At 40.3% G+C, this 13,738-nt stretch overlaps 2 protein-coding genes across 2 annotated transcripts; one reads left to right on the top strand and one right to left on the bottom strand.

Moving 5' to 3' along the window:
• Positions 1 to 1,024: 1,024 nt before the first annotated feature.
• On the bottom strand, positions 1,025 to 1,795 carry LOC135651282 (stellacyanin-like). Its single transcript, XM_065171280.1, has 2 exons — positions 1,563 to 1,795; positions 1,025 to 1,472 (listed from the first exon to the last, which is right to left on the bottom strand). Exons 1-2 carry the CDS (start codon positions 1,726 to 1,728, stop codon positions 1,126 to 1,128), a joined length of 513 nt encoding a protein of 170 aa, XP_065027352.1. The 5' UTR covers positions 1,729 to 1,795; the 3' UTR covers positions 1,025 to 1,125.
• A 4,958-nt stretch (positions 1,796 to 6,753) lies between these two features.
• LOC135651102 (RING-H2 finger protein ATL52-like) lies at positions 6,754 to 8,372 on the top strand. The gene has a single exon (XM_065170896.1). The coding sequence runs from the start codon at positions 6,912 to 6,914 to the stop codon at positions 8,013 to 8,015; it is 1,104 nt and encodes a 367-aa protein (XP_065026968.1). The 5' UTR covers positions 6,754 to 6,911; the 3' UTR covers positions 8,016 to 8,372.
• Positions 8,373 to 13,738: the final 5,366 nt, after the last annotated feature.

The following is a 13,738-nucleotide window of genomic DNA, read 5'->3' as shown; positions in this document are numbered from 1 at the left end:
TAATTCCTAAAGGATTCTAAACAACGATGGAGCCCACTCTTCACCCAATTACATACTGCACAAGAGAACGGGTAAACAATTGTTAGTATTCGTGTAGCAGATACGCATGGTGCTTGCGCGATCCCGTGGGAGTAAATACCTAACTGAATAATATTTTCAAGTATGTCCGCGTTCAATTCTTTTCCTACTCACTTGTAAGGCACACAGTGACTCGGTACACTCATCATGACATCTGTGTGTCTTATTGTGGGACCCACTCTTGAAACGCTGCGTCAAATCATGGTACGTTAAAAGAGGGGGTAACTCTTACGTAGATAAGTATAATTTTTATAGCTTGTATACTTAGTATACAAATAATGTATAATTGATAATGTGGATGTGCTAATTAGTGTATATATGTATATATATATATATATATATATATATATATATGAAACTATTATAAGATATCATAATCATCGAAGATGATCCTCTACCGTATGTACTTCACTAATAATTCAATCATTGAGATGAGAGGTTGTGATCGACTGATCGAGTAAAACTCCAGGAAAGGAGTCAAACTGTAGAAGAAGATGGACTTGGCTTGACGTTGGAAAGAGGCAGCATGTTGTGAGAACCCAATGCCATTGACTCAAAAACACTTCTTTCAAGAAATGGTGTGAACATCATTAATCTATCTGTGTGGATGCGGCCATGTGATTGCGTAGATACAGAGATGTAAAATACAGAAGAAAAGGAAAGAAGATTCCATGAGACTTTGACGTAGTCAAGCTATAGTCTTTGAATTTAAATACATGCTAACTTGAGCGTCAAATAATCTTATCGGATATGCACCTGATTTAAGTTTTGTAGGAGTTCAATCCACCCCCTTTCATCCCAACAGTGATATTATCGACAAATTAGAGAACCAAAGAAGTATAATGATGACTACAAAAATCATATTATCATTTGAAATCATCATTCCCATATAAAAGAAAAGTCAATGTCACTCCAAATAAATCAAAAGATGCATCAACAATCACCATATAGAAATAGCACTCTCTTATTCTCTAATACGAGTGATGAATACGGAAGAAACGACGCAATGGAGCAGTAGTTACAGCACTGTCTCTTTCCTGGCCAAGCCTAGAAGACGCCGAGCTTGAGCACCACCAGCCCCATGAAGGCGACCGTGGCGTGCACCGGCGAGAGGCTCCCGGCGCCGGAATTGTTGTTGTTGGTGGTGTTGGTGGTGGAGCTGGATGGAGGTGAGGGTGAGGTGGAGGATGACTCTGTGACGTCGACCTCCAGCTTCATGCCTCGGGTGCAGTGGTTGGATATCCCGCAGATGAAATAGTGCTTGCCGGAGGTGTCCAGGTTGATCGTCGTTTGGCCGCTGTTGTCGCTGCTAATGGGGCTGCTGCTCGAGCAGGCGTTGTAGGCAGCGGCGTTCACCTTATCGACGTTGTGCTGCGAGGCGGCGTATTTGAAGACTGCAGTGGCCAAAACGTGGATTCGATCAGAAGTTGGAAGCTGCTTACAAACTAAGGAGAACGCCGATCATGGTGCGTCGAAGAACTAACCAAGATTGTCGCCGACGACGAAGGATTTGCCGCTAGTCCATGTAGTGTAATCGAAGTCGAGCTTCCAACCGGAGGAATCGCCGACGGAGTAATCGGTGGCCGAGACCCACGTCGCACAACAAAGGAGCAGGAGGGCACCCGAAGCTACGGAACTGCGCCTGGCCATTTCAAGCTTTGTTCTAGAGATAAGGTTGTGAGATGAGAAAAGATATGGAGCTTGCACACCAGATAATGGAGGATTAGGGTCCCATATAAATAAATATCTTTGAGGGCGTGGTTAGGCTGCATGTGAGTGGACCCTCTCAAATATTACTCTTAGCTTTAGAACTTTTCTAAGGCTGGAGAATACCTTCGTGCCAAGCAAGTGGGTGACTCTTTTATGTCATGAAACATGCATTGGTCATCGGTCAAAATTTTATTGGTATACATCCTTATCTTAGCATGTGAAATTAAGATGATATCATTTATTAAGATATCATTCCTTCCTGCTCGTGTCCCCGACAAGAGATCTATCAAACATCTGCAGACGGGTAAAACCTTCTCACAGCCGCCTCCCACAGAGACAAGTTGACTCTGTTGAGGCACACAACGGGGATTAGGTTTGCTTACAGCCACCAACTCCACGGAATGGGCGTTCATTTGCTCGCTTGTGATCATACATATCTGCAGTCTCCTTCAACATACTGGGGCATGTCTATCTCCCTTTCCTTTTGTCCTTTTGTACCTTTGATGAATCCTTTCATCAAAGTGTGAGCATAACTTGGTCGCCAAGGTGACTTCTATTTTACCAGGCTTGGAATGAGCTGCCAGCTAACGCGATTCCTATCTTCGATGACCTGCAGCTTTGGTGTTAGATGAAATGCTGTGCCTCATCGTTGTCCTCCGCCTTTGGAACGAAAAGAAGTGTCAGCTGTCGGAAAGAACCGAAGACAAGAAGAATTATTGAAAAAGTTATTTTACATTGAAGCTATTCTCCCCCTATTTCGTAAGATGGTACTCATATCAAAGGAGAAAGGTGCAGCAAAGAAGGTAGCTGTAATGATGCTACAGTAGAGGAGAGATAGCTACAGCGATGCTACAACAAAAGAGGTAGCTGCAGCGATGCTGCAGTAGAGGAGGTAGCTACAACGATGCTACAACAGAGAAGAAAGCTGCACGATGCTGCAGTGATACTACAGTAGAAGAGAAAGCTATAGTAGAGGAGGTAGCTACAACAAAGGAGGAAGGTGCAACAGAGGAGGTAGCTACAACGATGCTACATCAGAGGAGGTAGCGATGCTGCAGTAGAGGAGGTAGCTGCAATGATGCTACAGTAGAGGATGTAGCTGCAACGATGCTACATTAGAGAAGAAAGTTGCAACAGAGAAGAAAGCTGCAGCAATTTGATAGAGAAATCTATAGCAATTAGCTCTTAGCAGAAGCTGAGGATCGACAGTTGACAACGAGGCAGGCCACTACCAAGGGCGAGCAGCCGGCCGTACCAAAACAGGCCCTCGTTGTTGTGGTCGCACCTGATGGTGATGCCGAGTGTGGTCATGGCAACGGCTGGTGTAGCAACGAAGACGGCACGCACCGTACAGCAGACAAAGAGGGGAGTCCGATAGGAAAGCGAGTTCGACAAGAAAATATTATCAGCTATCATCATCATCACTAACACATTATTTGCTGGCATATCTTATCTTATCCTAAATCTATGATGTGAAGTATCGTTCGAAAAAGCAATAGCATTAGTTTTGGATGCGATCTGATTTACTGGAAGCCGGCCTGGTTGACTGAAGAACAAGGTAAAAAGGTCAGGGAGACTTCAGCTGTTTCTGCCATGCGTGGAACTCTTCCGAGAAGGTTTGAATGAGGTTGTTGATGATGTAGATTTATTTCTGACACTATACCAAAGTGCATAAACAGTAGATATCAACAATGAATCATTTAAAAGATTGAAAAAGCGACGCATAACTTCTACAAAGTTGCAGCTCTCCCTGTCAGAAGCATGGGCAATACAAGCAAGACTTTTTACATGCAGTGAACTGCTTGTCAAGTTCTCGTTCTTTCCGTCACTCGTGGACTGATCTTATGGATTCTAAACATACTGCTGGGTTTGACTTGCTGTTTAATTTTCATCCCTCTGCATTACACCAATTTTTCGTCATACACAATCCCCTGCTTTGTTGTACATAATGGATAGGCTATCGAAGTAAACTACGGCACTTGAGAGTCAGAGGATTTACGTTGTCATCCGCAGGTCTCTCGAGAATCCAATTTGTTTGGGGTTGCTATTTTTTGTTGATGAGCACCCTTTTCTCATCTGACAAGTGGATCAACTGTTATCTCACTTTCATCGCTTGCAACCTTAATTTTCCCTGTTCACTTACTTGTGTTGGATTAAGAAGATATGAAGCAGCTTAACTTTAGTGCCGATGAAGATATGAAGCTCATCTTCCAAGAGCTTCGTTCAGTGTCTGCTCTGATTAGTCGTCCATGCACAGTATTATAGTTTTCTAGTAGATAGGAGAGAATTGTGAATGCTTCTTTTAGAATATAAATGAAAACACGAAAAGAAATAAATAGAGTGAACAAAATACATCATTCCAAGCAACCATTCTAGCTTGAAGTCCATGGCAAGAGAAACTAATAGAACACCCAGAACCATATGACATTGACAAATATAAGAAAAGGAGGATGAATGTCAATTGATGAGCTAATTTACTAGAATGAAATCCATGTTGTGGTTGAAATGTTTAGATCCTTCACCATTCAATATGAATATAAGATGTGCCACTGGTAGGTCTAGTTTTAATAGTATATAATAAGATCATTAAATTTGACTGTAGATGCACCCATTCCTGCATCCTTCCCTTCTTTATCAGCAGTCTGTTCCGTCTGCAAAGCCCCCTTCTTCTTCAGGCTTCCTACAACAGGAGATCTTAAATCAATCAAACAATTCACTTATAAGAGAACTCATGTCTGTTGTTCAAGTAAATTGAAAAATAACTCCATTTTTTCCCTTGCAAACAGCATGTTCCTGATAAGATGATAACAAGAGAAGGCTCAGAAGAGAAGAAATGAACTTAACCTTGGATTAACTTCTTCACTGCAATAACTATTACTGGATAAAGATGACATCAAAAGGATGTGTTGTTTTGCAATTGGCTGAGGAAAAGGTTTCTTCAACAGAGAGGAAGACCAAATAAACAAGCCAACCCTTTCATCTGCAGGGTCAAAAAAGCCTGTGATCTTTCTGAGACTTCATTTTTGGTCCCTTCAACATCTCTTCGGATGGAAAATTTCTTCTCCAGTATCCAATGAATGGAGCGGAGAAGGACTGACATCAGTCCTTCTTTATGTCAACAGGTTGTTGGTAAGTCTTGTTCCATCAACACTTCCATTTGCCACTGGTGATCATGTGTAAACTAGCAAAGAGACTGATCCGTAGAAAATTTAGGTTCTGTGATTTGATTGAAGCAAATGTTCCTGTCACTCCCATGATGGAGTCATCCAAACTCAAAGAAACATGGTACCAAATTTGAGATAAGTTGGACTCTGCCTCTAGTTTTAATCCTCCAACTTTACTAGTACTGAGCAATCATCTGAGATAAGCTAACCTGCCATTATATGCAGGAACTGGACTCTGCTTCAACCATCATACAACTTGACATTTTCATCAGAATCACAATAATTATTCAGTTTAAAAGAGAAAGAAAATAAGGACAATTCAGCTGCTTCAACTTCAAACATAGGGTATGATATTCTACTAGATTGAAAAGATTAAATTAATAAAGTGTGACACAAACACAACCCTCTTTTATAATCACATTTGCTCATCTTCCAGAATCACTTTTGAATGCTGCAAGAATAGAACATCCTGGACAGGCAATAATGAATCTGACAAATTGTATGAGCTTAGTCAAATGATGTAAAACATGGTTGAACATCTGACAATTGTATTATGATATCTGAAGCCTACATAGAAATATGTCTAGATTTAAATATGTTAATAATTACTTCTGAATGTCAGATTGAACAGCTAACTTGTCAGATTCACAAGGGAAAAACCATGGTCAGGATTGGTGGTTGAGAACTGCTGCTTAAAATATCTATATCCGGCATCATCATTGATGTAAAAAAAAGACAATAAAAGAGAGCTCATGCAGCAAATGGTTGGTGCCTGTTGTAGACTTGTCAACTGATGAAATTACAAGTGTCTGCACTAGGTTTATGTTTTCAGTATTTGTACCTATTGAAGAATAAGCTAAAAAAACACAGTGAAAAACTCTTACCAATAAAATAAATAGCTAACTTCTATACAATATAATGATCAACAATCGGAAGCTTTATTAAGCACTGTTGTTCATCCATTTCAATCTCATGCTCAAAGAGAAGGATCTTCCTATGGATATTTTGGAAATTTTGCTACTTCCCTTATCATCACTTTGATATTTCAGGATTTGCTGAAAACAGACAGCTTCACGGTATCAGATTGCTTACCACAATCTGAGGTGGAGAAGCGAGGTCTACCAGGGTGGGTGGTCACCATAGATTGATTACCTTGGGTGGCCATGAATATAAGTATCTACCACAAAGTCAAACACATCCCACCAATGCAGGGTTAGCGCTGCCCTGGGTTCAACGAAGGGTTGAATTGAAAGGCCACTCGAATTGCCCAATGATACAATGTACTTTGACCGTCTCAACTTGGATTTTTCTTCGAAATGCCTCTTGCAGGCATAACCACAAACACAAAGGCGACAGTGAGGTCCGGCAGATAGACCTTCCCTATCTAAAGTAAATGTTTCCATGGGGGCTCCACCGTTGATTTTAATCACAAGGAAGGTAGGTGATGGATGGAAGCACGGCCCGATGGAATTCTCGAAATAGAGAGATAAAGCCTCTGCGCGGTAGATAAGGAATGCCCAAAGTTTCGTCCACTAATTGCGGTCTACATTTCGTGGCCCCAACTTTCTCCAAGAACCAACGTGCCAATCGAAAGTGATCCACGTTTTCGTACCCGTCTGACTTCACCTGGTGCAACTTGACTGGAGAGCCGAAGAGGTCCCACAAGGCATCGTCGGGTGGGGTCCACCTCTGATGCGCGGTTGATGAACGGGTTTCGGAGTATTTTTGACAAAAGCTGTTTCGTACTCCACGTCTGTAACCCACCGTCGCACAGCACCGAATAATGCACCACGTTTCAAATGTGGGATCCACTTCGTTGACTTGTGGATCGACGACTTCTTTGTTGCCGCGCACCCCCGCCCCCCTCTTCTCTGTGTCTCCGGCGGAGCTCAGGCGATGCGGATCACACCGTTCTCCGCACATCATCCTCCGTGAAATCGCACGTAAGCTCTACCCTCGATGACTGCCTACCGGCGGATGCTTTCCGATGAGGACCATTCGAATTATGACAAGGAGGGCCGCGCCACTCCTCCTCCCTCTCCTCCTCCTTCTCCCTCTGCACCTCCTCTGCACGTCGACAATCATCATGGCCGCCACCTAGTCAGTTTCCTTTTAATCCCCGCCGCCATCGCAACTGCCGCCTTACTCCTCTCCCTTACCTACTACGCCGTCCTCCGTCGCCGCCGCCGCCCCGTCCGCTCCGCTTCCTTTGTTGACCCGAATCCCGATGGAAACGACGATGACACGCCCCTTGACGACGGGGAGCCGTTCCACCACGTGTGGTACATCCGGACCGTCGGCCTTGACGAGGCCACCATCGGATCCATCGCCGTGGCGGAGTATCGGGCCGGCGACGGCCTCCTCGACGGCTCCTCCAATTGTTCCGTGTGCCTCGGCGAGTTTCGCGACGGGGAGCTTGTCCGTCTGCTCCCTAAATGCGGGCACGCGTTCCATGTTCCCTGCATCGACACTTGGCTTGGCGCCCACGTCAATTGCCCCATCTGCCGGGCTCACATCGTGGACCCTAACGGCGAACTCTCGCACCCCGCCGCTGCCCCCGCCCCTTCTGTCACTGCCTCCGCTGGTTCAGTGGACTTCGATTCTGTCTTCGCTGCTCCTGCGGAGGACCCACATATAGGAATTCAACCACCGGAGGAGCAGCAGAACGGAGAAACATCGGAGAGCATGATCGCAATTGGGATTCCGATCAACACATCGGAAGCGTTCCATCCGACGCCTGGGAGTTCTGCGTCACTAGCGCAAGACGATAAGCGGGATTTCGGATTGCATCAGGTTCGGCGATCAGTTTCGATGGACACTCCACTGATGAATTCTATCATTGTGAGAGTCAAGCCAGAAGAAAGCATGATTGATGAGGAAGGGAAAGATGAGACCTCTGAGGAAGACACTGTCCAAAACAATGGGGTAAAGCAGGGAAGTTCCTCCAAAGGGATCGTTGTTCGGAAGGAACATTCAGATATAGAAAGATCGTTATCAAGCAGTGGAAGGGGGTTCTTCTTCTCTAGACATGGGGTTGCCAGAATCCATAGCATGCCTATGTAATATGAGCTCTGTTTTGGTTTGAGTCGTGATATCTGCGGATTTTGAACAGAATGTGTAGTCTCAGGAAAGTCTGGAGCTGCATATTTCTGTTTAGATAATCATGAATTACGAGGGAGTTTCAAAAAGGGTGCTTTCCTTGAAGGATTTGGTTTGCAGTAATCGAAATAAGTGCATCTTTGCTATCAAATCAGTTGGATGCATGAATTATCACTTCTTTATTTCTCGGATTAATCTATATCCTATTTGATCATTGATGGCACGGAGGAAACTTTGGTTTGCTTCTCTAGCCAACCTTTGCTTATTTGTCTGGTTTTTTTTTCTTCCTTTTCTAAATGCATAATGATATCTTTTGTTTCATGGGTTGATAGACTCATTTGGTAAAGCTTTTTCTTGTGCTTGTTCTTTATTTCTGTTGGCTTTCAAGGCAACTGAATGCCCTTGATAGCAAAATTTGTATGCACTTTGAGACCCTTCACAGAAGTCGACGTATTAAGGCCTTTCAATTGCCAGTATTGCATGGTGTCCATGTGGAACCATTGACAGGTGAGAAAATTAAATGAGGTTGCTAACCAGTTACTGATTTCATACTTGCCTGAGTACATATTAACAATGAATAAGGTTTAGAAATTATCTGGTCCCTTGAACTAAAGGGGCGGGGATCAATGAAATATGTTTGTTCTCAGCCCCTTTTTCCATCTCCATTACCCCCTTTATCCTTGTTTGGTAATTCTTTTGACTTGAAACTTCATGAGAAACTTTTCAACTCCTTTTTTAACATGCATAATAGTTAATCCAACTAACATCTACCATGGTTTATGATGAATTTAAACAGCTGGATTAGGTAATGCAGTTCGATATGCACCATAAAAAGAATTCTCGGTATGTTACATGACTTACTACATGTTTCTCTTTTTATTGATTTATTTATTAAGTTATTTATTCGATTATACTTGTAGTATCTCTACATGTCTCAGAATGGGGATCTTTAGAGCCTATATCATCAACACTTTTTCTTCTTAGTTGGATGCTGTATAATCCACACCGTAAGATCCACACTATAAAATTGAAAGAAAAAAAAAAAAAGTGTACCCAAAGACTCCCTCCAATGCAGAGTTTGGGAATGGTCAATGTACGAAGTCTTACCTCCGGTCTCCCATATCACAAAGGATCAACCTTACTATTGTGTGAAGATCCACCCTCTATCGACACTATAAAATTACATTACCTATTTAGACTTGACTACTTGGGAAAGTATACATCTATCTGTCTTTAATCGGATACGTGAAATATAGTTAGTTTTTCTGTTTAAGAGATTCACATATTCATTCGTCCATGTGACTCTTTGCTGAATACAACTTATTTTACAGAACTTCCCTCCAATTACTAAATCTGGGAACTTGAGCTAATTCTCAGGCATCCGCTTTAATGTGCACAAATGCATGGTATTGTGTGCTGCTAATACTATACAAGTATACATAGTGAGAAAAAGCCATATAACAACCAATATGATTCATAACAACCTTACCTTTACAAAATAGAACACAAAACAAAACCCTTATGCATGATATGTTGGAAGCTAGAAAGAGCCTACATGAGTTGCATTGTGATGAAAGCTGCGAATGAAATGTGCATGCAGAATTCATGTTTATTTATGTGGGGACTCTTGATTCTACTAAATTGCACATAGTGAGGGACTCTTCATTCTACTAAATTGCACATAGGGATAGGGATGCAATTTCAACCTGGACCCCTGGTGCACCAGCCCAATCTGGCCTGATTAGTTTCGGTTCAACCAGTTTTAATCAGGGAACGCCAGTGTTGGGTGTAGTTTTCAAAAATTGGGTAGCGACAGAAACAAAGACCTTATGCTTGTGTTTGTCCAAGCCCAATATGCTTATCTTGCTCCAAACCCACTACACCCCATCCTTGCTAGCTCCATCCCACAAAAAAATCCAATCCCCAATAATTTTATGTAAATATTTTTTATTACATAATATGTAGTAATAAAATTATTATAGTTTCATAATTTATTCACATGTGGGTAAGCCAAGGAAACAAAATCAATATCGTTGGTTTTTATGTGGGTCAAGGATTATATTTTATTTCTTAACTTGAGTCAAGCCGGGATACTATGGAATGAGTACTTTGAGTGACTGGACAAGGATGGGCTGAGTAAAACCTGCCCTGGCTCAGTTGCTATCTCTGATTGCATGAGAATCTTTAGCAGTGCAGAGTTGACATATGTTTTCAAATTGTCCTTCTTCAATGTCTTTTGTATTTCTCATAGCTTGAAATAGTTTCACTTGAACAAAGAAAAATATTATTTTATGATTTCTAATTGTTTGTGAACTGGTTGCTTATCCCTGAGATGCTAATAATTTTGCTCGCCAGAAAAATCTATTCCATCCTTTTGCTTGGTTGAATCATGAAATTTCACTTCATTAACTATTTGCTGAATTTGAGAAAATGAACTCTGCCAAATGTGGCTTTTGGGATTCATCAATGCAATATTAGGCTTTTGTGACTCATAGTTATCTCTTCCACCAACTTCAGTCAATGATGCTTGCTCCTTACTGTTACCAAGTTCTTAGTGCAGAACTCCTAATGTACCGCATTTGCTTTTACATCTTTGATTTTGTACTTATAACCTAGTTATACCTACATCCTATAGATGTTGTACTTCAATTCTTATAGCTATCAAGATTTTGAACTTTACATAAAATCTCATAATTATAAACCAAGATACACTGACTTGGCATTCCTCAATGCAGTACCATCTCAATATGCCAGTAATACACTGACATGGTCAACGTGACTAGCATGTGCAATTCTTACTTCAGAGTCCTAACAATAGCAAGAGATTTCTAATAAATTTCGAGTACACTGGTCTGAAATGTCAAATTTTCTCATAATTTGTTGAACAAAAATCTTCTGGTACAACTTTGAGTAGGGAGACTACAATTAGCATCACTTGTAGAACAAATTGATCTTATTGCCTTATAGCAGATTAAATGGCATTATTTCTTTGTTTTCTTGGATGCTTGACGTGTGTCTACATAATTGTTCCTCCTTTATAATTTCATGGCACAAGTCATCACCAAGAAATTATGTTATTAGTTATGTAATACCATATGATAGCTCTGACAGAATTTGGACCAAAAAAACCAATCATATGTGGCTCTACTCACATTAATTTTATACTAAATATTATATGGTCGCTAAAGTCATAATGCTAAACCAATGAGGCAAGGCTTGCTAAAGGAAATCTTCTTATTATCTTTTTGATCAATATAACCATGCCAGATGCCCATTATTTAGAAAGCCTCTTTCTGTTTTAATGAAGAAATTTCTTTTGGTAGAGATTGCTGTTTCCGATATTTAACAAGTATAATGCCAATTAGAACTGGAAAACTCTCCTCTTTGTTACATGGACAGCAGTAGGAGGTTTCATCAGTCATCATATTGCATGACTTATATTAGCATCATCATTGGTCTTTATATCAATGTGTAGCATTAAACTGATAACTTAGTTGTATCATATGAATTATAGGGCTTTCCCTTCCAATGACAACGTTTCATTAACTGCTGTTCTATTTATTGTTAATGTGTTCCTCAACATATTTGTGCAATACACCTTATGGTTGAGGCACTTCAGAAAACACTTATAGTTCTGTGTGCTTCTGACAAATTTTCTAGGAGAAGTTCAAAAATAATATAGACCTCTGTCAGGGGAATGGTATTTTTGAAGAACTCAGTGGTATATCCTTTCAGTTATATGTGCTGTTATGAAGTACAAATCCTGACTTGTAGATATAGAAAGTCTTATGCAAACAGGGAAGAGTTGTTAGAGTCACTATATTGCAACAGAATTGTGGTTTAACCCGTGCATAGTTTGCTGCATCATCAATTACATCTGTATGAAAAGACATGAGTGCACTCTACCAGTAGTTTTCCATATATGGTTTGCTCCCAAGAATGTTACATCAATACACTTCCGAAGGTTCTGTATGTTGCTATTTGTTTCTGTGTGAATTTGTTGTTTAAATTATGTCTTCATTAATTTTAAAAACTTCTGTATTTGAATGGATTGTAAGATAGTGCAAGATTTTAAGTTTTAGTCTAGATCTGTACTGGTCCTTGGCCAGACTGGTCTGGTTCCAACACAGCAGCAAAAAAATATGCCATATGTGCACAGACCAAAAGAAAGAGGAAAAAAAGACGGGAGGAAGATGAGGAGAAAGAAGAGGACAGGATGGCAAGGGGAGGATGGCGATGAAGAGGAGGAGAGGAGAAGGCTGCTGCTGGCAGTCAACAACTATTGACATGCTGTCCAGATTCAAAGATAATAACAATTCGATCCGGACTGAGCGAAAGTGCCTGGTCAAAATGCCAGCTCCTGGTTGGACCTGTAAATGTTGGTCAGTATGTACTGGTCCGACCAGTTTTTAATACCTCGACATAGTGTAAGATGCCAAGGATTTGATTAACATCATTGTATCTTCATTATTTTTAGAATCTTTCAGGGTCTAAAAACTTTGAATGCACTGTAAAATTGTGCAAGATTCTAAGAATTATGAACTACTTTAACTTATTGAAGTAGCTTTTTCAGATATCATCTTAAAGAATTGACCAATTACTAGGCAATCTCCAAACAGTTCTGATGGTTGACTGTATGTAGGTATCTATTTAATAAGGATGCTTTTGTGGTATATAAATGAACTAATAACTCTTTATGACTATGATGATTCATGTTAACTTTTAAATACGATCTTCTGTTAGAGAGACTAATGGTTTTTACTTGAATGGTAAAGTCAATAAGTACTGCTAGATCAATTGGATAGTTCATTTGAAGTCAACATTCTAAAGGCTGAAGGCAAAAGATATTAACTAGTCTAGAAATATATAATCTGCTTCAACTAGCTGACCCTGTACCAGTCTGCTTCAACTATGAAGGATTGAGACTTCAAAATGCTTGCTGTGTTCATGTTGTAATAGGTGGATATTTTTTAAATACTTCCGGAGACATTTTGGAAACTTGAAGACATATAGTTCACTTATCATTTATACATGTATCAGTATATGGTCCATTTGCGTCATCTATATAAGCCTTCTGGATGTGTCAAATTTTGGCAATATATATGTACTCTATATTTGAATTTAGTATCGCTATAAATTTGTAGTAACTTGTAAATGATTGTTATTATTATAAGCTATAATATGACAACCAGAAATCGACTAAATTATACATGCAATATTTTTATATATCAAATGTTTGTGTCCATACAAGTTGACCATATTAGTCATGACACTCTGTCTATATTGTATAGTGTTCATGTCGTGTGCCCATGTGTGAGCTTCTTGGTGATTCAATTCTGATCATGTAGATGAGATAAAATGATTTTAATGCAGAAGATTGTAAGTGTTCATTTATCTTTTAGATCAGCATTCTTTTCATACAAGTTGCAGATGGATAAGGCAATGTGTTTAATTTCATTGTAATGAGCCCCAAGACTTGTATAGATATGGGAGTACAGTTCATCTTGTGACTTGTATTATGTTATATTTGCAGCTAATTAAGCATGATTGTAACATAAAGAACCATGTCTTTGTCTTTTTTCGGGCACTTTAGATCACTATATATTATTTGGATGGTTGACCTCTGTTGCCACCTGAAAGGCATGTTTATTGACTTATGTTTCATCTAGGTAAGAACCTTTCCTTGG

The sequence above is a fragment of the Musa acuminata genome, chromosome BXJ3-10 (genome assembly GCF_036884655.1).
Source record: "Musa acuminata AAA Group cultivar baxijiao chromosome BXJ3-10, Cavendish_Baxijiao_AAA, whole genome shotgun sequence".
NCBI lineage: Eukaryota > Viridiplantae > Streptophyta > Magnoliopsida > Zingiberales > Musaceae > Musa > Musa acuminata.
This window is presented reverse-complemented; position numbering and strand designations above follow the sequence as displayed.